Below are 27,310 nucleotides of genomic sequence, written 5' to 3'. Positions count from 1 at the left end.
GGCGATGAACTTGGGCTCTTCATATCCTCCTGGTGTGATGGATAAACATTGCTGGCTTTAGGTATTAAGTGGGCCGGTGCAAGAATCTGTCCACCGGGCTGGGCAGTATGCAAATGCTCCCGTGGAAACCCAATTACATTATTTCTTACTCTTGAGCATGCACGGCTGTAATAAAGACAGGTGTTTGGCTTTGGTAACAACGGATTCTTACTAACTCCTCTGCTGATGGATAACGCATTTGGCAGTTCTGCCCCAGTTTTAAAATCCTTCCCAAATCACTCACTGCGGGAGCAGAATCACTCACTTCTTGTGCACGGTGCGTTTTCGCTCTGGTACGGATTCAGGGGAAAGATACATGCATTTTCTCACGTGTGGCCAGGCACCCAGGGATTCACTCGGTGAACCAGATTCTCACGAGGTATAATCTGCCTTCCCGCGTGGGACTCTTGAGTCTCCAGCCACACTGACGACCTTCTCCCTTCTCGCAGCAAAACCCACTCCTGCCCCAGGGCCTTTGCACTACTTCTCTCCCTCTGTCTGGAGATCTTTCTCCAGAGATTCACAGAGTCCTCCCTCCCTTCCGTATTCACACCTCTACAGACTCCAAGGTCACCATAACCCAGAGGCCTTTTCCGGTGATCTGTATAAAATAGCACCCATCCTATCTCCTGACACCATCTATCCTGTTTGGTGCTTTATCTTCCCGCAGACAAGTCACATGTGACACGGTAGGGTAACCATCTCCTACCTCCATCTCAACCAGAATATAAGCTCCAGGCAGACAAGCCCTTGGTCTTGTAGACTGCCGTATCCCCAGAGCCTAAAACAATATTGGCTCACAAAAGACGTTGATACTTTTTTCTTTTTTAAATGAGCGCAGAAAAAAAATGAAGTTATGCTATCAGCATACTATTCTTCATATCGATGAGAATGCCTTGCCCCAGCATCCCTAAGAAAGCAACGATCACTTTCTCATTTGGCTGAGAAAGAGCCCTAGTAACCTCCCCGTCACACGCCATTCAAGCCATATCAAGTGTTTTCGGAAGTTTAATGAAGTCTGGCCCGCTTTTAAAGAAAAAAAGATTTTCACAAACAGCATTTGAATAAATGACACGTGGCACATCCGCACTATGGAATATTACTCAGTAACAAAAAGAAATGAAGTACTGATACGTGCCACGACATAAACGAACCTCGAAAACATCACACTAAGTGGAAGAAGCCAGACATCAAAGGCCATGTAATGAATGATGCCATTTATAGGAAATGTCCAGAACAGACAAATCCATAAAGACAGGAAATAGATTAGCAGCTGGGGAACTCAAGGGAGAGACTGAGAAGTGCTGGCTAAGAAGTGGGATTTCTAAGAATGAGATCCTGCCATTTGCAACAACGTGGATGGAACGGGAGGGTATTCTGCTAAGTGAAATAAGTCAGGCAGAGAAAGACAGAGATCATATGTTTTCAGTCACATGTGGAATTTGAGAAACTTAACAGAAGACCATGGGGGAAAGGAAGGAAAAATAAGTTACAAAGAGAGAGGGAGGTAAACCATAAGAGACTCTTAAATACAGAGAACAAACTGAGCGTTGATGGGGGTGGGGGGGAGGGGGAGAATGGGTGATGGGCACTGAGGAGGGCACTTGTTGGGACGAGCACTGGGTGTCCTAGGTAAGCGATGGATCACAGGAATCTACTCTCGACGCCAAGACTATACTGTATACGCTGTATGTTAGCTAACTTGACAATAAATTATTTAAACGAGAAAAAACTGGGATTTCTTCTCGGGGTGATAAAAATGCTCTAAAATCGACTGTGGTAATGGCAGCAAAACACCAGAAATAGACTACAACCTGATGAATTATATACACTTTAAACGGGTGAATCGTAGGATATGTGATTAGGTCTCAACAAAGCAGCTCCCAAAACGAGTGCTAACAAATCATGCTTGTCCCATCATTCAATACGTAGGGCCTAAAACTACACAGCAAGTACCCATACATCCACAGCCTGCACACATTTCTCAATTAAACACAACTTATACGCCCAGTAACTTCAGAGAAGAGTTTATTTCACTGAAATCCCGTCACTGCTCACAAGGCGACCAAGTGACCACCTCACCCAAGTTCTTCTAAGTCTGGGGTACGCAAACCCAGGGGTGATACTCGGAATTTTGACAACCAGGAAAGCTCAGGTGCCAATGAATCAGAAGAGATGCCGGAACTAACCAGGACAAGGGCCAGTCCCATCAGCCACGAGCATCTCGACCAGCGCCCCAGGGACCTGCCTTCCGTCCCAGGCCCCACACACCGAACCCATTCTCTGCCACTTTACTCCGCTCAAACCGCCGCACGGTCTTAATTCCAAACAGGGCACGGTACAGTCATGTGTCCCACGCCTTACGGGAATTCATCATAGACATATTATGAACTTTTCTTTCTCCGCAGCGCACGATGATGACGGAAGAACTACTTGGTGCCAACGTCAGCAGACAAACACAACTGCGGACCATAAATTAGCTGAAGGCGCTGGGGCAGAGGGGGGCCCTCCCACAGGCCGGAACAGGCTTACGTTACTTTACTAGGATCAAATGAAAACGGACATTTTTTTGAATTCTTACAGAGGACTCTCAGACCCTGGAGAACACACCCATAGATTCCAAGAGTGCCACGGATCCCCCTCTGAGAAACACTCATCTACAGACTAAGGGAAAAAAGTAACTGACGCACAGAGCTGACGAGGTCTTTTCTAGCAAACACTCACCAGGCGCCTGTGTGTGTCCGGCAGCCATCTTGTGCAGTCTTCTCACCCCACTGTCCCTCCCCGATACACACTAGAAAGGAGGGGGAGGAACTATTATTGACAGAGCACCACCCACACGAGGGCTTTGCTCAGTGCTCTGCACGCACACACGTACCCGTAACATCTATCTGCCAAGAAGACATCCCAATTTTACCGATGATTAAACAAAGGCCAATGGGGTAAGAACCTTGTGCAGTCGTTCAGGCAGCACACAGAAGGCGGGATCTGAGCAGACGGCGTCCTGGCCCCACGCGAGGGCACCTCAGTAAACGGGTGGAATCTTTCCAATCCCTGCTACAAGCCTAACGCTCTGACCCCTTTGTGGTAGGCAGAGGAGGGACACCGCCACCCATGAGGTCCCCAACCTCGTCTCCAAAACCCGTGACTAGGTTACCCTACACGGCAAAAGGGGATCTGCTGGGGCTCTGAGATGGGAGATAAACCTGGATCGTCAGGGGAGGGCAGGAAGGAGAGGCCTGTGTAAGGACAAGGGTCCTGACCAGGGAAAGGGAAGGCAGGGGGCCCAGAGCAGAGGGCAGAGTGCCGTGGCTGATGGCTCGGGAGATGGAAGGGGGTCCAGGCCCAGGAATCCAGGCAGCCTCTAAGCTGGACAAGCAAGCACACAGATGTGCTCCTGGAGCCTCAGGAAGGAGAGCAGTCCTGCCAATTCCTTGATTTCAGCCCCGTTCCAAATTTGTGACCCCCAAGCAAGATGATCACCTTGTGGCGTTCTAAGCCTCTCCATTTGTAGTCACTGGTTATGGCAGCCACGGGAAATTAACAGGGCCAGGCTAGGGTGGCGAGCGCTAGTTTTGTGTGACCGGTGTTCCGAGGAGGACGGGCCAGCTCCCAGCCCGAGGAGGAAGACCATGAACAACAAAGGAGCAGATGCTGCTGCGGGAACCACGTTACACGCAGAGGGTTACACGCAGTGAGGACGTGACTGCTGGGACTTACCGGCCGTGGGGAAGGAGACCCGGGCAAGGACAGGAGACCCTCACCACGGCAGACGCTGCTCCATAAAGCCCACCAGCCCCCAGGACCCGGATGTTCTCTGGACGGCATTTCACTCACGTTCTCCCAAGGGGTTGGTTTTTTTTTCTTTTCCCTTGAGAGAAAGTTTTGGAAGACTCGGCAATCCCAGAAGGGAGCTGTGGGCGACTGGAGGACTTGGCCACTTCCTGGTCACCAGCCCATTCTGTTCAAGGCCGCATGACCACACCACCCCTGAGCAGCCACACTTGAGAAACCAAGCCACGATTAAACCAAAAACTCTGCGGGCGCCTGAGTGGCTCACTCAGTTAAATGTCCGACTTCGCCTCAGGTCACGATCTCACGGTTTGTGAGTTCGAGCCCCGCAACGGGCTCTGTGCTGACAGCTTGGAGCCTGGAGCCTGCTTTCGATTCTGTGTCTCCCTCTCTCTCTGCCTCTCCCCTGGTCATGCTCTGTCTCTCTCAAAAATAAACATTTAAAAAAAAAAAAAAAAAAAAGCAAAAACAGAAAACTCTGGTCCCCTGCTGGGCCACTGTGAAAGCTGTCTGCCATGTGGCCGGGACTTCATCCAGCCACAGCCAGAGGGGCGCCCCCTCAGCGGGAGACCAAGCATCTCTGAACGCATCTGGATACAAGCAGTACAAGTGACTTCAGGGCCAGGAGTCACAAGCGGATACACGGCTGTGGGGATCTGTCCCCTGGTGTTTTAACAGACAGACATTCGGTCTCTGGCCACAGAGACGGCTGTCTGTCCCCTCTCCAGCACCAAAGGCGCAGCAAGATGCCTCTCCCCTTCCCCACCTGGGGCTTCCCTTCTAGAAGCTACTACACGTTCCAAAGGTGAGGAGGTAAGGCGACACCAGGTGCCACGCTGGAGCCCCGCCTGGCTCCCCACCCACCGGAGTCCAGAGCATTCCTCCTTCCCGGCCCCCCCGCCAACCCCCCCCCCCCGTCTTGGCACAACCCCTCCTTTATGCTCACGTGGTTATCATCTAAGATTAATTTTCTGAGTCACTCAACAAAAGTCTACTGAGCACAGGCTGTCATGCTGACAGATTGGAAAGTCACTCAAAAACCACAGAAGAGAGGTGCCCTAGAACACAGGAAGGAACAAAACGATCAGGTGGGGGAGGGCCGCCCCAAGGCAGCGAGGGCTGCACTGAAATCCGTGAAAAGACGTTGCCGGTTTTAAGGACTTGCACGAAGTAACTGAGGGTCTCTCGGTGTATTTACCTGCGTTTCCAAAATGCTTCAAAACTCAGGTATTAAAGTTACTGCCATCCACAACCCCAAGCCCAGTCCTCACAAGTACGGTATGAGGAACCCACATGCCCTGGCATGGGGACAGTTCAGCCAGGAGGACTCTGTGACAGCAAGCAACCTAGCAGTCACCGGGAATGCATGCTCTGCTTCCTGAGACCCCCCTGCCCCCCAACAGATCCCGTCCAGAAAAGGAAAGCCCATCTATTTAAAGGGCCAGCATCAAGAAGTTTCATGTGTTACTAAGGAGGAAAAAAAAAAATCTTGAAACCCTCGCGTACCACTGGTGAGAGTTTTAAATGGTACAACCATTATGGAAGACAATACAAAACATTAAAAATAGAATCGCCACATAATTTAACAATCGCCCATCTGGGTAGAGACCCAAAATTATTCAAAGCAGCATTTCAGAGATATCTGCACATCCATGGTCACGGCAGCACTATTCACGACAGCCAAGAGGGGGAAGAAACCCAAGCGTCCGTCAACAGATGACTGGATAAAGAAAATGTGTTCATTACACACATACAATTGAATACTACGCAGCCTTATAAAGGAGAGAAATCCCGTCACGTGCCACAGCATACAGGAACCTCAGGGACGTTATGCTACAGGAACTAAGCCAGTCACGAAATGACAAATACAACAGGACTCCATTGATGAGGTATCCAAGCAGCCGAAATCATAGAAACAGAGTATACAGGTGGTTGCCGGGGCGCCTGGGTGGCTCCGTTGGTTAAGCGTCCGACTTCAGCTCAACTCACGATCTCACGGTTCACGGGTTGAAGCCCCACATCGGGCTCTGTGCTGACAGCTCGGAGCCTGGAACCTGCTTCAGATTCTGCGTCTCCCTCTCCCTCTCTGCCCCTCCCCCCCCACTCTGTCTCTCTCCCAAAAATAAACATTAAAAGCAATTTTTTTAATAGTCACATTTAATGTTTTTTAACCATTGTTTTAAAAAATCTCGAAAGCACAGTACAAAAGAAAAAAGATGCCAAAAACACATGACATAAATTTTAAAAGAAAATCTATATGGCAAGACAAAGAAGAAGCAGAGAGAGGGAAGAACAAAACACAGGTCACACCAACAAAGTCCAAACACTCAGTGGGGAGCCGACACTCCAGTGTGGGACTGAGGAAGGGACAGGGGTCCATACACCTGCTGCGGCCTCAGCTCTGAAGGTGCATCTGGCCCCCCTCAGGCCGGTCCCTTCTCTCTGATGCCCTATCCCCTGTCCCGTGCAGAGCTCCGGAGAGATCAGAGAGACTGGCAGGTCAAGGGCTTGGCAAGACACCCAGGTGTAAGACCCAGTCATCCTTCTATAACCTGAGGACCAGCACTCTGAGGACCAGCACTCCGCACCGGCCAAGCTGGGAGGCCTGCGTCTCTGGATCTGCAAGAGCAGCCAGCAACCCAAACCCCGGAGTCTGCTGCCCAGCGCTGGCCTGGCACCGTTCCACAGAGAAACAAAGTCAGGAACGGTCATTTACACAGAAACCCCATGCCTCAGTCCTTGACAACTGTAATTACAAGCAAACAGCTTGTGAAAGGGAGAGCAGAAAATAGCAGCCCGGACCTAGCCGTGAATTGGAGGTTTCGGGGTAAAACACACACCCAGAGCGCTTGCTGTCATGGCGGCCAGTCTAAACAAGCGACTGGCCAGCCAGACCAAGCCGCTTTCTGGCCAGTGTGTTTCTCCCTCTGATTTAATGAGCTGCTTGCTCATTAAGCGCTAGAAGCAGGTCACAGGGAAGGGACTTGCTGGCACAAGGCCACACGGGCGGACAAGTGACAAGGGCGGAGGAGACAGGGGCCACTCCAGCCCCCAACACATGGCCAGTCCTGCCGGATGCCCCGGGGCCTCCATAGCTTTGAGGTTATGCCTTCTGCAGAGGTACGCTCTGTTCCTTCCACAAAGTGGTGTTTCTGCCATGGACTCCCTCGCCAGGGAAGTTCCACGTCCTAAGCCTTGGTTCGCCAACTGGGCCGATCACCCAAAAGATCATTCGAGAGCAGGGTCACAGAGGCGGCAGCACCGTCCTGGGCGTGAGCCCCAGCTCCACCTACTGACAGCAGCTTGACCTAGAACTACCTCCCCCAAACTCTGTTTCCTCACCTACAAAATGCGATCGTATCCTCGCCTCACCTAGAGTAGTCGCGAATCATTATTTCTAGACTAAAAGGCCTAATGAAGCACCTCACACATACCTCGTGCTGAGCGGTAACTATTTCCATTGACGGCTAATATTAACAGAGATAGGACTCTAACTATGGTAAAGGTATTAACGACAACATAGTCCCCCATGTCTTAGTTCGACATGAAGAAAAGAGGCATTTTCGGTGAAACCCCAAGGATAGGCCAGCCCCAGGCTGCAATAACGCCAACCATAGCGAGAGCACAGGCCATCCCAGCACAGGGAACGCCTCCCCCAGGGCTGGGCTTCCTATCTGAACAGGAAGATGAAGAAAGTAGAGGAAAGACCTGGGAATATACTTATGCCAAGCCTGAAGCCACAGGGATGAAGAATCTCACAATCTCTCGAGAGCGAGGGGAGAACTACACACAGGTCACATGCCCACCCTCTCCTAGACCCCAGGATTCCTCAGGACCCCTCTCTCTCTGAGATTTAATCTAAAAAAAAATGAGAGGGGCGCCTGGGTGGCGCAGTCGGTTAAGCGTCCGACTTCAGCCAGGTCACGATCTCGCGGTCCGGGAGTTCGAGCCCCGCGTCAGGCTCTGGGCTGATGGCTCGGAGCCTGGAGCCTGTTTCCGATTCTGTGTCTCCCTCTCTCTCTGCCCCTCCCCCGTTCATGCTCTGTCTCTCTCTGTCCCAAAAATAAATAAACGTTGAAAAAAAAAATTAAAAAAAAAAATGAGGGTAACAGGACCCCCCCCCTCGACAGCTTGCTGTGGACATCAAATGAACCCACATGAAGGTGCTTTGAAGCAACTCATTCCCACAACCATGAAAAACAGCATTGTTTTTTTGATAGTTTCAACAAATACAACTTAATAAAAAATGCTGAAGAATTGGGAAGATCAAGGCAGTGAAAACGTGGTTTGTTGTTGTTGTTGTTGTTTTTAACGTTTTGAGAGAGAGCATGCACCAGCAGGGAAGGGGCAGAGAGAGAGAAAGAATCGCAAGCAGGCTCTGTTCTGGAAGCTCAATGCGGGGCTCAAACTCACAAACCGTGAGATCATGACCTGAGCCGAAATCAAGAAGAGCCAGACGCTTAACCGACTGAGCCACCCAGGCGCCCTGAAAAAGTTATTTTAATAGGCTAACGAACTGCTCAGATAAACAGGGACAAACATGCTAATTTTCTTCCCAAATCTGCTGTCCCCGACCTGAGGTTTCTGCAGGGGAGAGGAATTGGCTGGAAGTAAAATTGGTGAACAGCCAACTGGAGCTCCCAACATCTGCTACACGTTTTCCATTTAGGTGGTAGATGCTTCTGCAAACAAAGAGCCCAAAACAGGCTGCATCCTGGATGACCAATCCAGCCACCTCCGACACCCATTCTCTCCAAAAAGTTATGCAATGCCATTTGACCAATCGCTTAACCTACCTTCGAAATGTACAAAATTTCAAGTAGCTCCTATGTCAATGCAGAGCACACAGACAAATTCCTTCACGGTGATCAGAAGGCAGCTTCGTTTTTGTTCAGTCTCTGCTCTATGTACCAGAGTCGGAAAGCAACGGGCTGGAATGTTTTCCAGACGCTGCTAGAAGGTGCCCGAAATGCCACAAGAGAACGCACACACACCCTTTCGGGACCCAAAGCAACTGATCGAGGAAATTATGCTGAAATCCCACATTTGTTCTTAAAAATTCAAGTCAACCTTTTTACATACCACAATAAATTGCTTTACCTTTTTAGTGTTTTTGAGTCAATTAACAGCTAATTATCAGACATTTCCCCTAAAATCCGAATTAAAAAGATACGTCAGCATTCTCTCTCACTCCCCAGCGGACCCCACACACCCTCAAGGGCACCTGCATCTCCGTTTCAGGAGCAGCGGGGCAGCGGAAGAGTGGGGGGGATAGTGTCCCTCCAGCCACCACATCAATTTAATCCTTGGCCTTTAATCCAGATGAACCACCCGACTCAGAACAGCTTCCCTGGAGAGTGGAGGGAGAGGAGTCTGCGGTTGGCGGTGGGCGCAGCCTCCCACCTTGGTACCCCCAGCACATCTAAAAGGGCACCAGCTAAGATGCTCGAGTTGACCCCACCCAGCCCACCTCCGGCCACTCACCCGTATCCGGCGCATGGCCGCCACGATCTCCACTCTGCTATTGGGCCTCGGCACATCCAGGCTTCCGACGTACTGCGGGGAGGAAGCAAGCACTCATTGAGAAGAGGGACAGCAAGGGACCCCGGTCACAGAATGTTAGCGGAGGGAAGGAGATCCAGTTAAGCTCCCTATTTTGTGGAGGAGGAAACCAAGAGCCAAAGGGGTGTCTCATTCGGGGCCTACTTCTAACTTTATAAAAATCAACGCAAGAAACCAATGCTTCCTTTGTCATCCTGCTCCTCATCAGAAATGAGGCCAAGCATGGTGTTCAAGCAGGTTCCTGAATCAGAAAGACTTGGGTGGGATGAATCTCCGAACCGCTATCTTTGGGGGGAGGCGCTTGGCCTTTGTCTCAATTTCCTCACCTGTAAAATGGGATTCCAGTAAAGATCAAATGCGAGGAGGTAGAAAACGTCTTACACAGATATGCTTTGCTTATATTAAAGCAGACCACCCCCCCCTTCAAAAAAAAGGAATATGTGCTTTATTCAGTTAACGGCACTTCATTGAGTTAGCCCTCGATGTTATAGGGACCTCACACACTTGATTAAGTTCCTAACTGGAGGACAGGAACACGCTAATTATGTTTTATTTAAAATTTGAATCTTCTAAAAAAGAAAAAAGAAAACTTAATCTTCTGAAACGTTTCAAAACACAAAATGACATCCAGGTTAATGTTTAATACATGGATACTTCCTCACGGTATACTATTCTAATAATGTAGAAATATGCTGAGCAAAATAACCCCCCCCCAGCCCATTGATAGTCTGACATAGTCTTTTTATATGCTGATGGGCACATATATTCGTAGACACAAAGGAATTTATTTTACGTAAAAAGGTTCGCTCTTCGCACTGTCCTGCAACTTGATTTCTTTTTAACTTTTTTTTTTAACTTTATTTTTATTTATTTTGGGGGGGGGGCAAGCAGAGGAGGGGCAGAGAGAGAGGGAGACGATCCCAAGCAGGCTCCACGCTATCGGCACAGAGCCTGACGCGGGGCTCGAACTCAAAAACCGTAAGATCGTCACCTGAGCCAAAGTCAAGAGTCAGACACTTAACCAACTGAGCCACCCAGGCGCCCCTACTTTTTAACATTAAACACAACTTGGACGTTTTTCTCTGCCAATGCGTACAAGTCAGTCACGTTACGTGTGGTGGCCACCAACCCTACATATGTCACTATTAACAACACTGCTTCCATTACATCCTCATCTATATACCTCCGAGCTCATCCAGAGCTCTGTAGGCGGGGCTTCTACAAGCAGGACTGCTGGACCAAAAGTACAGAAAGATCTTGAGATCATTCCTAAGTAGGATGAAACAAGAAAAGCGGGGGGACGTTTTTAAGCACATGTATTGGTTCCTTCACATACACCATCCCATTCCATACTGATATTGGGGTACGCCTTCCCTTTTTTCATTCAAATTATATAAAATAGCCTGGGGGATATCCTAGAAGTCAACAGCTTCTAAATAACTTAAAAGTCTGCCTGGGCAAAAATGGCATTAAAAGAAGAAGGTAGTCATCCCTGTAAGAAATGTGTTTCCTGTGGTTATATAGGAATAGAAGGTTCTTTCTGAAATTTTAGAGTGAAGGCTAGCCCCCGGAAGCAAGGTTCCAAGAGCTAAAAACTGCCAAAGGTTTCCCCTAGGATTGATCCAGTTTGTGCTAATCCCCTGAGGAGCACAGTCCCAGCAGCCAGTGGTGAGTTGTGAGCCCATTGCATTGTGGGCCCAAGGCGGACAGCCCCACCACGGCGGGCGGGAAGCCATGTACCTGTTGAAAAAGCGTCTGGCAACCCACTTGGGTGAATGAGGCCCCCTAGATCTAAGAGCGTGGTCAGATTTAAATATGGATGGCGCTTCTCCCCCCTCTGAGCGCTGCTGGGACCCCACAGCATCAGGCAACGTGTCCGTGACCTCCACGGCCCAGAGCGGCAGCCCGGGCTTGTGACCACCCATCTTCGCAGAGCCCCCAGCCAGGGGCAGTTTCCCCCTCCCTGTCCCAGACCCTGAGGGCCCGAGGGTTCCTTCCCTGAACTCCAAGCAGTCAGACCTCCAGGGGCTCGTGTTCCCTCAGCCGTCACGTGACAGCCAGGACCTCGAGACCGAGCAAGGCCGCTCGTTACAGGTGAGCCCGGAGACCCGGCCCGTCTTCCCACGCTGATCCCTGCCACACCAGGAGGGCACGCTGCCTGGTGAGATCCACACCTGCGCGTGAACACGAATGCCCAGAGGGGACTGGTCCCCACTTGCCTCCTTCGCTCCATCAGCCACCACCCGTGCACACACCACACACCTTCACACAAGTACGGTGCACGCATGCTCACACCCACGTGGTCATCGCGCATACTAGCCTCCGACACTCAATTCACACCACGCACGCACTCACTGGTCTGCCTTCCTTCCCAGTCCCACGAAGTCACAAATCCGCCCTCCTGACAATCTGTCCGGAGGAGGGAACCTACGAGAGGTGTAGCTCAGGGTCAAATTCCCCACTACAGATGTCCCTTAGGGTCAAAGAGATGAAAAGGACACGCGAGGTAGGGTTCAAGTCCACATCTAGGCAACACCTAGATATTCACACCAAGAACGTGAGGCAAAAAGCAGAACCGCAACACCAAGGAAGCCGGAGAGCGGTCAGGTCAGAAAGCCCATTCCTCAGGGCAAAACCCGACGGCCAAGCGAATACAATGTCCCAGTCTGGCCTCGCAACAACCCGTCTCAGGCACGAACATCACCCCCTCCCCAACGAACTTCAGTCCACCTGAATATCTTGAGATGGAGAAAGTGTAAGACACGGTCTGAGACCAGTCCCTCCCCCCCTGCTGGAGGCGGGTCCTCACATCCGCTCAACTTGCGCTCAACTGCGGTCAAGTTGGCCCCCCTATCCGTGTAAACGGAAGAGAGGCTTCCCACTCACCTTCAGGAAGTCGGCTCCCAGGCCTGAACCTCATGCACCTGCTGAGCTAACAACCTTTGAAGATCCTCGCTTCCGTCACCTCCTGCAGGGATCAGGCAAAAGTCTACTCCCTGCCTTCAGTCAAAGGCTGACGCACAGTGACGGGTTCTCGGTCAGAAAGGGCATCCCCTTTATCTGCCTCTCTTGCAGGACTCTGGGTGCCACAGGCTCGTTTCCAGAAGGGAAACGTGCCCCAAACGCCGTGCCCCAAACGCCATGCTCACCTTGGCTTCTTCATCTTGACGAACAGCCTCCAGAACGTCTACCAGTCATTCAAGCCTGAGATCTGGGAGTCATCCCCGAGCGAGCTTCTCCCTTGGCCACCACAGCCAGTCGGCGCGGCCGACCAGGACCTGCCGGGTCCCTCTCCTCCCACACTCACCACCTCATCCCCCAAAACCCTTCCCTCCATCTACACAGTGGCTCCTCACGGGTTTCTCCGCTGTTCCCAGGGCCCCTCCAAACCACTCCCCACAAGGCCATCACAGTGCTCACTCTCAGATGCAAACTAGACCGTATTCCTCCCTTAAGACCCTCGGGTGCACCGCCAACTCTGAAGGTGACCGTCAAAGCCCTCGGTGGGGCTTACACTGCCCATGGGCCCGCACGGCACAGCTCCCTCTCACACCACAGGCCTCTCCGTCGTTGGCAAAGGCCCACAACACATCCTACACCCAAGAGCTTCTACACGTGGGCCTTCCCTGTGCACCGATCTACCCTCCCTCTCCAGCCCTCCAACATCCACGGGCCCTGCAGACCTCTGCTCACCTCTACTTCCCTCTGCTGACCGCCAGGGAAGGCAGCCCCCTCCGGAACACTCCTGCGATTCCCCCCGCCCAGTTCTCTTGCAGAACATCTACACGCGGCTCCATAAGGGACGCCCTCCTCACGGGTTAACTGCGCCGACCTGGCTGGAATCCTCCAATAATGAGCATATTCGCACCCGCCCCCGTGCACTCCCCACAGACAATCACCACACTGAGGAGGGACGGGAGAGGCCTGAGCTCTGGATCCTGACCCGTCTTCCGACATCACAGGCATCAGCCATCCCACCCTGGACAGTCCCTGTGGTGATTCTATCGAGTTACCTATTTTGTGCCAGTACCTGAACTGGACCTAAGCCAGATGCTCTCAGAGTAGCACATGCAATTCCTGGCTTGCCAAGAGATGAAGTACGTGGGGTGCCCGGGGGGCTCAGCCGGCTAAGCATCCGACTCTTGATCTCTGCTCAGGTCACGATCTCGCGGTTTGTGGGTTCGAGCCCCGCGTCAGGCTCTGCACTGACAGCGTGGAGCCTGCTTGGGATTCTCTCTCTCCCTTTCCCTCTGCTCCTCCCCCACTCCCCCTTCCCTCAAAATAAATAAGTAAAACTTAAAAAAAAAAAAAAAGATGCCAAATAGAAAAATTAAAAAAAAAAAAAAAGGAAGATGAAGTACATCCCACCTTTGCATTGGTGGATTTTTAGTCACCTGGCATTCTGTTGGACTTCTGCCCGCCTTCCAGAAATCCCTGCAGTGAGGCATCTCCTAGGGCTCCTATTCAGAAGAACACCTACCACAGAGCTTAAGGGGAGAATAACGGCGTTTTAAAATATCCAGGCCTACTTCTTTTTCATTAGCACAAGAAAAAGAAAACTAGAAGGAAGATTCAAATTGCAGCGGTACTCAAGATACAAATGACCTGTGTCCAATTTATCTGCGGCTTCATCCTCCAGATAAGGAGGAGTTAGCTGCAAATGAGGTTAATCAGACGGACTTCAGGTATTTTTTTCTTTTGAAGCTTCTAGACAACCTCAACGTCGTGCTAGATTAATACCTCATGAAATCACTTTCATTTTCTTGCTTCCGCTTCCCAGAGATGAACTCCTGGAGACACTGATAAACTGCACCGTAACCATGTCTCCCGGTGACGTGCATGAATCACAAGGCTAAAAGGCAGCAAGACTTAACAGTCACCCATGGAACTTGCTAGACTTTCTGCCATCACGTTCCTCAGGAACTCCCTTTATTTACAAGGTTTCCGTCAACTGTTTCCAGAGACCAACCCCCCCCCCGCAAAAAAAGGAGAAAGACAGAAAGACAGACAGACAGAACGATAGATAGATAGATAGATAGATAGATAGATAGATAGATAGATAGATAGATAGATATAGGAGTCAAAAATATTTATAAAAATAAAAAAATGTATCAGATGATTCTGCTTCTGATAATGTTGGAGGAACTATATCACCGGACTAGGCCTCCAACAAGCAATAAATAGGAAGTCTGGAAAAGATTATTTAAAAAAAAAACAACTTTGCAGAGAATGTACAAAGAGTGAACCGTAATATAAACTGGGACACTAGTTAACAATAACGAATCGATATTGACTCAGTCATAACAAATGCACCACCCGATGCAAGGTGCTAACAGGGGAAGCTATGTGTGTATGGGGACGGCTGGGGGTGGGGGGTGGGGAACAGTAGGGGTATATGGGAATTCTGTCCTTGCCACCCAATTTTTCTGTAACCCTAAAACATCAAGTCTGTTGGTTGAAATAATAAAAATAACTTTGAAGGCACTGGACAAGAACAGGCAGGGCTTAGCAGGGAATCGTCCCTGAAAGAAGGCCACTGCCCTCAGTGACGCTTGGTTTGTGCTGTCTCCCACCCAGTGGTACAAAGTGCAAACACGGGGCCAGGGAGCTGGAGGTCAGGCCCAGAGACCCAGTCAGACAGCCTGGGGGGTCCGGACACCAGAGTTGCAATAGCCTGAGGAACCGGACGGTGGGGGGCAGAAATCCCCAGCAGAAGGGGGTCGTAGAGGGGGCTCCCAAATCGTGTCAACCCCACCCAGGCCCGTAGACGACGTCCAAACTATACACTTGCGAAGCAGATTCCAAGGAGCCCAGGAGAAGGGGGCAGGGGCCCACCCCAGGAGCGGCAGATTGAGGATTTAAGACCAGCCACGTTAACCATCATGAAGAACAAAATTCAACACTCTTCAGAAGAGAATAGCAGAATGTTGTGTCACAGGGCTGTTAAAACCCTACTGACTGACCAGTGCAGGCAAGGCCATGGGCAAAGGCCACAGGGTCACGTTTTCCCGGCGCAAAAGGACAAGGGCCCCCATAAAGGGGCACCATGTAAAGGTCCCTAGACTCTGCCTTCCCGGCGCTCCTCTTCTCTCTGAAGACCACTCGGAGAGCCCCAGCCCACAGCAAAGACCATGTGGGATTCGGGAGGAAGCCCCTCCTGTCCCAGAAAAGGACAAAGGACCCGCGTAAGGCAGGTCCAAACCCCCCTGCCTGCATCTGTGCTAACTCACTCCTTCCAGGTCCAAACGCAGCCTGGCTTCTATTCTGCCACCCTGCCCACCCCTTCTCGTATCCCCCACCAGTCTCCTGGCCACACTGTGTCCTCTCCTCAGACACACGCACGAGCAGTGTCATATCCTCCTGGAATCCAGCCATCCCCAGTGGGGGGCCCATCTCAACTAGTCCCTTAACCAATCCTGCCCCGATTACCTTCTAAAAACTCAGAGTCGTAGAGGCAGAGGGTGTCAAATCCAAAAGGGACCTTAGGAGTCACGTCCTAGGAGGACGTGACCAAACAGCAGTCAGAGAGGCCGGGTATCCTGCCAACGCCTCCTACACGTCCCCCATCACGACCCACCTACGTTGTCCTTTTTCCCATCACCCTCTGGTTTCTGTCCCAGCACTTCCCATGGTCTGCAGGTGTGAGGTGTGCCTCCTTCACGGGGTCCCCCTCTGCCTTCCCCGGGACCTTGCCCTCCCCGCGTCCGCATCCCCAGCCCTTGGAAGAGGGCCTGGGAGACAAAGGCCCGAGCATCTGCGGAATGAATGAGGGGGCCACCTGTCCGAGACCCAGTGGCAGCAACGGGGCCAAGAAGCCCACTCTCCCGCCACCGCTCCAACGGGAAAGGTCCTCCCAAGCCTCAGAAACTGCCCTTGGTGCACAGCTGAGCGTCCTGCTGAGCGGGATTATGAATGTGACCTGGGTGAAAGTTCTCGCCTCATTTAGCATCGAACAAAGCAGCATTAACTGCAGGCAGCAGCGGCCCCAGATTCCAGGGCACACACTCAGCCAATGACCTTCCCCCCCACCCCCCCCAGATGCTCTGGGGGAGGGGAAGGAGAACGTGGCCTCGGGGCGGCACACTCCCCCTTTCTGAGGCCGGTTCTGTGTTCTCTGTGTTCTCCAGGTGCCGAGGTGTGCGGGTGGGGGCGGGGGGACTTAGAAGGACCCGTATGGACATTTAGCAGCTCAGGGCAGGTTATCTGCACCCCTCCTCGCCCTATACACTCACACCACCAGAAAAGCTTCCAAGATGCTTGAAATGCAGCTGCATTTATTTGTAGTCTAAGAGGAAAGAGGCATTTATATTTCTGCCCCTCTCTCCCAGCCCATCCAAAAAAGGAAGTACTATTTGAGGGCCATCTGATGGGACTGTGTCACTATTGATCAGGGGCTCAGCGGGGGCCGATGAATGTGCCGGAGATCACAGCAGAATCCTTCCTGCTCAACATGAAGGGGCTGGGTGCAAAAGAATTGTGGTGAGTCGTCTTTATGCTAATGCCATGCGACTCTCTACAAGGGACAGAGGGTAGGACTGAACCATCCAGCACACCCGCCCGTGGAGAACATGGGTTCTGTGGGTTCTTTTAGTCCATTAGCAAAAGCTCAGATGGGTTGGCCTGATTATTTCTCTTTATTATGAGGATCTGAGAGATCTAGCAAAGGGGAGAGAAAAAGCAGGAAGGCAGAAAAAAAAAAAAAAAACGTTCTGGTCTTTCAACTATCAGTTCCCGAATGAAAGCCTGAGCTCTGGCTCGCATCACAGAGGCAGGCGTGTGGGAGAGGCCAGGGAGGCACTTTCTGCCCTGCCCATCTGGGAGGCTTACTTGCCCAGTGGGTTACTTCTCCTCTGGGGGGGGCGGACAAGGGGAAACAGGCAAAGAGAAAAACACTGACCAAGGCTACGTGGTACTTAAGTCGTCACCTGTACATCAACCGGGTAAACCAGCGCTGGAGAGATGGACAAAGAACACCACGAAATCAGAGGGAAGGCAGACCGCAATGACTGGGCGTTAAGTGGCCACAAAGGTCATTTGATCCAAATCTTCATTTTACAGAGGGCAAAACGGAGGCTCAGAGAGAACCGAATCACAGCGGCGGGATCAGAACCAAAGTGGGTCTTCCCTACCCCACACCGCCAGCCTGATACAGCAGCAATGAGGGCGAACCCGGGCCGATGCCCCACTCAGGGCTGCTTCACTACATTAACCTTGGATGGAGGTGGATGAGAGGGCCTGTGCACCAGCACCTGAATGGTCGTCAGCTCAAAAACAAACCAGTCGACAGAGGCAGGGCACCAAGATCTGCAGTAAAAGGACAAGGACTCACTCTCTGATTCATCAAAAGATTTAGGGGATGGAACTGTAGAAAAAGAGAAGACCCCCCCCAGCCCCCCAGGGGTCCCCTAACTCTTCACATCAAGAACAAAGGCATTTGCCTTGGGGCAGCAACATTCTCTACCAGCCGAACCCTAAGTACTTAACCTCTCCAAGCCTCAGTTTCCTCCTTGGAATACAGCTAGTATCTGGACTGCCTCAAGGTCAGGGTTGTCCTAGAATCCAAATTAGATAATGCAGATAAAAGTTCCAGAGCTTCTAAAATACCACATAATCATAAAGAGGATATTCCTTGTATCATTATGTTCCTGCTTTATGGGGCAACAAGACCTTGAGGATACAGAATTTGTAGCTTTACAATAATCGCCTCTTGGATTCTCACAGACTAATGAACGGACAAAGCAAGGTGATCCAAAATGCCATGGGGTCAGTGGAAGGCGGAGTCAAGAATTCAGTCCAATGGTCAAGCAGGAGTGAGGAGGGAAGGGGTGAACCCTGGAGCAGAGTGTGTGCCCGGGCCGCAAGGACCAGCCCACACCAGTAATGGCCATCACACTGCTCAGAGACTCACGGGGGGGGGGGGGGGGGGGGGGGGTGCAGTTGGGGTGAACACCCTGCCACTTTTCCTTCCTGACTGAATGAGCTGTGACCAGGAACAGCACCTCCCCGCCAAGAGCTGGGGGTGCAGGATCATTAAACCAGTCCCTTATCAGTATCACCGAATGAAACCCCACAACCAAGTAATATTTCCAGATCACTGGCTGGTACCCCATTAAAATACCCAACTCTTCTCTACGTTGGACTGTTTTGAGTAGGACCTCCCTACAATGCATTATACTCTGCCCTAACAAATGAGATTCTGTAAACGAGCACTCAATGCGTTTCTTCAGGATTCAAAATATATAAACATTATACACGTCATTTAGTGTACAAGCTCTAAAGCAATGAGAAATGGCTCCAGACGACTATTATGCCTTCTGAGTCCTTGAGGCTGATTTTAGAATTTAGTGCTTCCTACACTGTTAGTGGCAAGGATGATAACAACAGGCTATAAATATGCTTCTGCCTTTAACAATAACTGCCCCCAATCTTCAAAAAAGTACTAGCAATACAAACCCAGCAACTTATAAAATGGATTATACACAGTGCCCAAGTGTGATTTATCCCAAGAATGTAAGGTTGGTTGAACATAGAACAGTTAATAGACCATTTAATAAAATAAAGATCAAAGACCATTTGATCAACGCAATTGACAAGAGGTATTTGATAAAATCCAACACCCTTTCATGATGAAAATACTCAACCAACTATGAATGGTAGGAAACTTCTTCCATCTAATAAAGGGTGATAAACCAACAAATGAACCCACAGCTACTATCCTACTAAATGGTGAAAGGCTGAATGTTTTTCCCCTAAGATCAGGACCATGTCAAGGAGGTCTGCCCTCATCACTTCTATTCAACACGGATCTGGAAGTCCTAGCCAGGCAATTTGGCAAGAAAAGTAATAAAAGGCATCCAAGTTGGAAAAGCAGCCACCAAACTATCTCCATTCATAGATGACATGATCTTGTATATAAAACATCCCAAGGAATACACACACACTGTCAAAATCAATGAATGAGTTAAAAATGAAATTAGGAAAACTCCATTTACAATAGCATCCAAAGAAATACTTAGTAATTAATTTAACAAAAGAGGCATAAGATATGTACCTTGAAGATTATAAAACAATACTGCAAAATTCAAAAAGACCTAAATCAGCAGGAAGACTGCTCATGTTCATGGATTGGAAGACTTAAGATAGAAATGCTCCCCAACTAAAAAAAAAAAAAAAAAAAAAAAAGAAATGCTCCCCAACTGATCTACAAATTCAATGCAATCTCCATTAAAATCTATAACCTGTTTATAAACTGGCACTTGCACTATCAAACGTGTGGGTTTTCCACACCAAGTAATTCTCCAGTTCTCTGCAAACACCAACTGGGTATCCTACAATTTAATTCAATTCTGACGCTCACTACCCAGAGTTTGCACATACCCGACCTGTTAAGAGCTCAACTCCACAAAACTGCCCCCCCACTTCAGAGGCTGGTCAAAAATCCCAAGCCTCCCATACTTCTGACCAACCACCCATAACTCAGGGATTCCCATGATCACCTCACAGTTTCCATAATTTGCCTTTATCAGCTCACAGAACTCAGGGAAACATTTTACTTACTATGACCAAATTATTATAAAGGATGCAAATGAACAGCCAGATAAAGAAGTACACAGGTATGAGGGAAGGGACACAGAGCTCCAGTGAGACTCTCCAGGAAGGCCACCCAACACCTCAAGGTGCTCACCAACTTAGAAGCTCTCCAAATCCACTGTTTAGGGTTTTTATGGAGGTTCCACCACACAGGCATAAGTCACTGGTCACTGAGACTGAATTCAGTCTCCAGTCCCTCTGCCTTCCTGTAAGGTTCAAAGTTCCAACCTTCCAGTTACATGGTTGGTGTCTCTCTCACAACCATCCCCCATGCTGAAGTTACTAGGGACCCACCAAGAGTCACCTCATTAACATCAGCTCAAGATAAGGTACAAAGAGGCTTCTTATGAAAAACAAAAGATGTTCCGCTCACTCTTATCATTCAGGAAATTCTAAGGGTTTTTAAGGAACTCTGTGCCAGGAACTAGAGACCAAATACATATTGATTGCATTACAGTATCACAAAATCCCATTGGTCTTTCTTGCAGAAACTGACAAGTCCATCCTAAAATTCATGTGGAAATCCAAGGGACCCAGAATAGCCAAAACAATCTTGGAAAAGAAGGTCGTAGGACTCAGACTTCCCAATTTCAAAAAGCACTACATAGCTACAGCCATCAATATAGTGTGGTACTGGCATAAAGCTAGACATATAAATCAATGGAGTAAAATTGAGAGTCCAGAAATAAATCCTTGAATTTATGGCCAACTGATTGCTGACAAGCATGCCAAGACAATTCATTGGAGAAAAAGTGGTCTTTTCAACAGTGGTGCTGGGACAACTAAATATCCACATGCAAAAGAATGAACTCGGGACGCCTACTACACGTTATTATGTAAAATTAACTCAAAATGTATCATACATCTAAGAGTTAAAACTATAAAATTCTTAGAACATAGTAAATCTTCATGACCTTAGATCAGGCAATGGTTTCTTAGGATAAACAAAAGCACAAACAGGAGGAAAATAAATTGGACTTAATCAAAATTAACAACACTTCCGCTTCAGGGCGCCTGGGTGGCCCAGCCGGTTGAGCATCCAACTCTTGATGTTGGCTCAGGTCACGATCCCAGCATTGAGGGATCAAGCCCCACGTTGGAATCTGTGCTGAGTGTGGAGCCTACTTGGGATTCTCTCTCTCCCCCTCTGCCCCTCTCCCCCACTCACACCCTGATGGATGGATAGGTAGGTAGGTAGGTAGGTAGGTAGATAAAACACTTGTGCTTCAAAGGATATCAAGAAAGTCAAGGGACAATTCATGCAATGGGAAAAATATTTATAAGTCATATCTGATAAGGGACTTTCATCCAGGATATAACTCTTACAAGTCAACAATAAACGACAAACAATCTACACAAACAATGAGCAAAGAAGGGGAGCTTGGGTGGCTCAGTTGGTTGAGTGGCCGACTCTTGACTTTGGCTCGGGTCATGATCTCACAGTTCATGTGTTCGAGCCCCATGTCGCACTCTGTGCTCACAGCGCAGAGCCCGCTACAGATCCTTTGTCTCCCTCTCTCTGCTCCTCCAGCGCACACGCTCTCTCTCAAAAATAAATAAATGTTAAAAAACAAAAAGGAGGGGCGCCTGGATGGCGCAGTCGGTTGGCGTCTGACTTCAGCCAGGTCACGATCTCGCGGTCCGTGAGTTCGAGCCCCGCGTCGGGCTCTGGGCTGATGGCTCGGAGCCTGGAGCCTGTTTCCGATTCTGTGTCTCCCTCTCTCTCTGCCCCTCCCCCGTTCATGCTCTGTCTCTCTCTGTCCCAAAAATAAATAAACGTTGAAAAAAAAAAATTTAAAAAAAAAAACAAAAAACAAAAAGGAGCAAAGGATATGAACAGACACTTCTCCCAAAAAGATCAATGGCCAATAACCACATGAAAAAAATGCCTCATCATTAGTCATCAGGGAAATGTAGATCAAAACTACAATGAGATACACTTCACACCCACTAGGATGGCTAAAGGAAGACCGATGATAACGAGTATTGATGAGGCGATGGAGAAATTAGGATCTTCATACATTGCTGTTAAAAAAAAAAAAAACAAAACAGTGCAACCACTTTCTCAAGAAGTTATACGGAGTTAACATATGAACCAGCAATCCCACTGCTAGGTATGCACCCCCCTCCCCCGCCAAAAAAAAAAAAAAAAAAATGAAGACGTAAGGCCACACAAATACTTGTGCATGAACGCTCATAGCCACATTATGCATGATAGCCCCAAAATGGAAACGACCCAAGTGTCTATCAATGGAGGGATGTGCAAAGAAAACGTATTGTTATTTGGCAGTAAAAAGCACTGGGGTACGGACACATGCTACCTCACGGATGAACTTCAGCATCATGCCGGGTGGAAGCAGCTAGTCACCAAAGACTACACCTTATAGGAAACGTCCAGAACAGGCAAATCCATAGAAACAGGAAGTAGGTAAGCAGTTGCCAGGAATCGGGAGATTAGGAGCGATAGGGTCCTTTGGGCGGGATACAAATGGTCTGCAATTTGATAGTGGTGGCATTTGTGCTACAAGGTGATTATTCTAAAAACCACTGAATTGTACGGTTAAAATTTACATACCATAAAACTCACTGCATCTTCTCAGTAAAGCTGTGATCTTAAAAACCCACACACGAAAAATAACCGTCCTTCTTTTGATTTGCTGTGGACAAGAAAGTAGAATTACAACCAAAATGGGTTCTGAGTGAGCCTCTGAAGTGCTCTCTTTAAGGCAAGGCCATGACCCTCAACATCCACTCTGGCTGCCCAAACGCTCGTCCGTGCGAGTCCACACTGCTGGCTGTCATCTAGCTGCTTAAATTCACCAGATAAAGCATTCCAAGGGAAAAAATATGAGTTATAACTGTACTGAATTTTAGTGCTAGTTCTAGAAGATATATTTCCCTCCCCCAAAGAATACGCATTTTTCCACACTGTAAGAGTATAGCAATCTCATTTCACATTCCGACTCTCCAATGCAATAAAATGAAACAGAAGCTCACAAAATAGATTATTTCTGTATCACGCTGAACCTTCTAAAGCAAAGAGTCCAAACACCATGACATTTCTGGGACTGTCTGGGTGAACCAGGCACACAAGGGCAATCCCAAAACACAAACAGTGCTCATCTTCTAGGCAGGAATAGATTCTTAAAGACACGCCAAGAAAAAAGATAAAATAACGTATCCTACGTTTTGCAGCTTAGAAAGTTCAACGTTCAAGACCATGAGTGAAAGGGGGAAAAAAAAGAAAAGGTCAGGCCACAGTGAGACTAAGGAAAGGAAGTAGATTTCAGGGTTGGGAGGGACAGTAAATACAGATCGTGTTGCCTGACCCCCCACGCACATACATACACCTGGAATTTTAATCTCTTCTGTAGGTGCCCGCCACATCGTCAACCAGCAATGCTTAAATACTACCCCCGATGAAGAGATCACTCCCTCAGACGACAGCTGCTAGAAAGTTCTCCCTTTTATGGAAGGCTAACATTGGTCTCTATAAAGACTCAGACTCCAGAGGCGCCTGGGTGGCTCAGTCAGTTGAGCATCTGACTCTTGATTTCGGCTCAGGTCATGATCTCACGGTTTGTGAGTTCGAGCCCCCACATCGGGCTCCGCACTGATGGTGCAGAGCCTGCTTCCGATTCTTGCTCTCTCTCCCTCTCTCTCTGCCCCTCACGGGCGTGCGTGCTCGCTTTCTCTCTCTCTCTCAAAATAAATAAGCTTAAAAAAAAACCAAAAAGATTCAGACTCTACTCTGTCCTCAAGATGTTTCTCATCACCCGGCAGCCATGGGCCTGCTCTTGTATACATTAGAGCTCTTCTCCTCTTTCAAGTTCAAGTTATGGGTAAGGCCTCCCCACCCTCCTCGATAAGGGGTCTCAGGTGCTACCAGCTCCATCAAGCACCACCATGGGTGCCCTCTGGCAGGCTTAGGCTGAGGAGGGGCAGTCTACATCAGAATAAAGCGAGGAACAACAAAGTAAGTGAGAAGGGAGGGACACCAGAGGCGCCGGGAAGGCCAGCTGCCCCAACAGGCTACGCTTTCACCCTGACGCCACCCGAACCCTGAGCAGCAGAAGCTCCAGAACTCCAGCAGACGCCTGAGCCGCTCCGCTCTGGGCTCAGCCACGAGGCTGCACTGGTCTCTAATCCGTGTGCAACGGAGGCCACGGATACCGGTTCCTTTTTCCCCCACAAGAGCTGAGAAAACAAAAGGCTCATGCGCTCCATCTCTGAAAGGAGAACTAACGCAGAGACAGACCGGTTATTGATAAGAACAAGGGAGGCAAAGCTGGTCTCTAGTGACCTTTTACTCTTCATTCTCAATCCCTTTCCTCACCTTTCCAGGTACCCTGTATCCAGCCCTCCTTCCAGGGCGGCAGCCATTCTCTCCACGATCTCCTTGCCCCCTTCCCTTGTCTCCACCAAAACCCCACTGTCCTGGGTTCCAAGTCCCTCTCCCCACTCCGCACACAGCCAGCTAATTAGATAAACCAACCCGTGGTAGGACAACACTGGTGCCAATGGCCGGACTAATGAGCCTGCCTTCCTAGCATCTCACGGAAACCCAACATCCTCAGCAGCTATTCGCTGGCCAGAGTTCCCAGCACGGAGCATCAGACCATACAGTGGCTATTTGGGGACCGAGATGCCTTTTCACCAGCCCCTTCAAATCACGACATGGAAGCTTCCATGCTTTCCACCCAAAGACAAGCAGAGCCTCTGCACAGAGAATTACAGAGGCTGGGATCAAGGACTGGTCAGGGAGGGAGCAAGGTACAGCAGAAAGAACCTGGACTTTCGAGTCAGATCTGGATTAAAATCAGCTGCGGTTTCTTCTTCTACAAAACAGGACGAAGTCTACCCTCCTTACAGAGCCGCCATCAATGAGATAGGGGCGCCTGGGGGGCTCAGTGGGTTGAGCGTCCAACTTCGGCTCAGGTCATGATCTCACGGTTCGTGGGTTGGAGCCCCGTGTCGGGCTCTGTGCTGACAGCTCGGAGCCTAGAGCCTGCTTCGGATTCTGTGTCTCCCTCTCTCTCTGTCCCTCCCCTGCTCATGCTGTCTCTCAAAAATAAATAAATGTAAAAAAAAAAAAAATTTCAATGAGATAACGCACATAAAGTGCTCGGTTCATACATCTTTTCAGCTCTCTAGGTTAGCTCTCCCCGTTGTACTTGGTTCATTCATCAGTCGTGAGTTCTGTTTGATTCTTAAGATTAACTGTGCCCTCCCTAACTAGACTGCAATAACTAGGAGCCGCTGTTGTCATCAACACCGTTTCTGAATACCCGGCACAAAGCCTGGCCCATCAAACAAATGAACAAACACGTGGCAGCTTTTCCTGTGAAGCAAAATCTTTCAGATGTTGTTCTCTTACCTCCCTTTAGGCAATCCCAGACTGCCAGCCTGCATCTAATGACCCAGCTTCCCATGGTGATCACCCAACAGTCCTCCTAGCAGAGTAATTAATCACCACCACCACCCACCGCACAGCAAATACTTTTGCGATGACTTTTCAGATACGGTCATCCAGGTAACCTAAAGGAGGCAGGAAGTCTAGGAAATCAAAAGTCACAGTAACAAGTCCTCTTACCAAATGGTAGAGGGTAAGCCGCAGAGATAATCAAGAAGTCTAATCAAAGAGAAGAGCCCAAAAGGGTAGCCAGTGAGAGGAGGCAGAAACGAGGAGAATACCTGGACTGTGAAGACAGTTTCCCAGAGAGAAGAAAGGACAGAAGTGAAGCATAAGCACAGGAGGGCACCTCCAAAGGCTTTCACCCCCACCTCTTGTTTTACTCCGACAAGGCAGGACACAGGTGTCCAATGATCAAGTGCTTTGCTCTAAGTTACCCAGTTAGAGTCAAGATGGGACTACGACCCGGGTGTCCCGGCCTCCAAGTCAATGCTCTAAAAACAGCATGACAGAATTGAATCAAAAGACTGGGCAGTCCCAGTCGCAGCTAAACTGGTCTACAAAGAGGAGCCAGCTGGTCAACCTCCTTGCATCTCGTCTTCTTCATGGGAAATGGAACTTTATCAAGGCGAGTAAACAAGACTATGTAAGAGCATACAGTAGCCTATCAGAGAGCTCCAGGCCTTTATTAAAAAGTTAAAGAGAACTTTTTATCTGCCAAAGATCAGGGAGCAAGAAGAAGAGATTGTAAGGGGGGGGGGGAGTGGGTTATAATAATAATAAGGAATAACCAAGCTCTATCCTAACAAAGAACTAGGTTTGGAAGGTATTGTCTGGAGAACCTTGAATGAATACAAGAGGAATCAGGTTACAGAAAAGGAAGTGGTCCGGGACAGGGACAGAAGGGGCTGCAGGCAAAGGTCCCTCTGGGACCTGGAGAAAAGCTTTAGAAAACAAAAGACTCTGCCAAACCAGGCCTAAAGCTGAACTTCAAATCACACTCTTTGCCTCCCATTCTGAGATGCCAACAAAGCACAGCCAGTGTCTAGATTTTTAAGGAGAAATGGGTATTTTAAGTAAAGATTTTTGTGGAGAGGTGGAAAAGAGCCACGTTACGTAGCACAGAGCTAACTAAAACCTGTTGGCTGTCCTTGTTAGCGGTCTACCAGATCCTTGTTGTTCTGGGAGATTCAGAGACGAGAACACTTAGGGAGGGGAGGAGCCAAAAGCCAGCATGCGTGGAGAGGCAGCCACCGGGGAGAGGACCCTCATCCACAAGGAGCCTTCCCACCAGATGCTCGCCCATCATGAACCATGAAGTTCCTGGAGCATGAAGGGCAGGGCGGAGGATGGGAAGGGGAGGCCAACCAGGTGACCAGCCATCTCCATTTATCTAGAGATATCCTCGTTTTTACTTTTTTTTTAATATTTATATTTGAGAGAGAGCACGCGTGCACAAGCAGGGGAGGGTTAGAGAGAGAGGGGGAGACAGAATCCAAAGCAGGCTCCAGGCTCCAAGCTGTCAGCACAGAGCCCGACACTGGGCTCAAACTCACGAGCTGTGAGGTCATGCCCTGAGCTGGAGTTGGATGCTTAACTGACTGAGCCACCCAGGTGCCCTTACAGCTGTCCTGGGTTTTAGCACTGAAAATTCCACATCAGAGAAATCCCCATTCCAGGGTAAACCTGTCTGGTTGGTCACCCCAGGCGCCGTGTCCCCTTTCCCCCTCTATCCTGGTTTGCCCAGCAAGATGGTGAAACACTCCTGACCTAGCAGGAGTGCTTCAGGTGCCATCAGCCTTACCAGCTAAGCACACCAACTCTCCCAGAGAATGGCCTTCTTGCTGCCTCAGCTCCTGGAAAAAGTTATAGCAAAGGAAGGAAGAATGAAGACCAAAGAAGATCAGCCCCTTG

The 27,310-nt window shown here is 49.4% G+C and overlaps 1 protein-coding gene across 5 annotated transcripts in view; it reads right to left on the bottom strand.

Moving 5' to 3' along the window:
• The window catches only part of LOC112864763 (carboxyl-terminal PDZ ligand of neuronal nitric oxide synthase protein), a 285,246-nt gene that overhangs the window by 197,386 nt on the left and 60,550 nt on the right, over positions 1 to 27,310 (bottom strand). For 3 of the 5 annotated variants that reach the window (XM_086693420.1, XM_086693421.1, XM_086693424.1), the window contains exon 2: positions 9,316 to 9,387. The exons of the other annotated variants lie outside the window; for them this stretch is intronic. In XM_086693420.1, coding sequence (XP_086549546.1) covers positions 9,316 to 9,387 — 72 coding nt within the window. The remainder of the gene's footprint in view (positions 1 to 9,315; positions 9,388 to 27,310) is intronic. 5 annotated transcript variants of the gene reach the window in all.

Source organism: Puma concolor, chromosome E4, assembly GCF_028749965.1.
Source record: "Puma concolor isolate L17-30 chromosome E4, mPumCon1.1.hap2, whole genome shotgun sequence".
NCBI classification, from domain to species: Eukaryota; Metazoa; Chordata; class Mammalia; order Carnivora; family Felidae; genus Puma; species Puma concolor.
The sequence above is the reverse complement of the archived record's forward strand: the minus strand, read 5'-3'. Positions and strand labels throughout refer to the sequence as shown.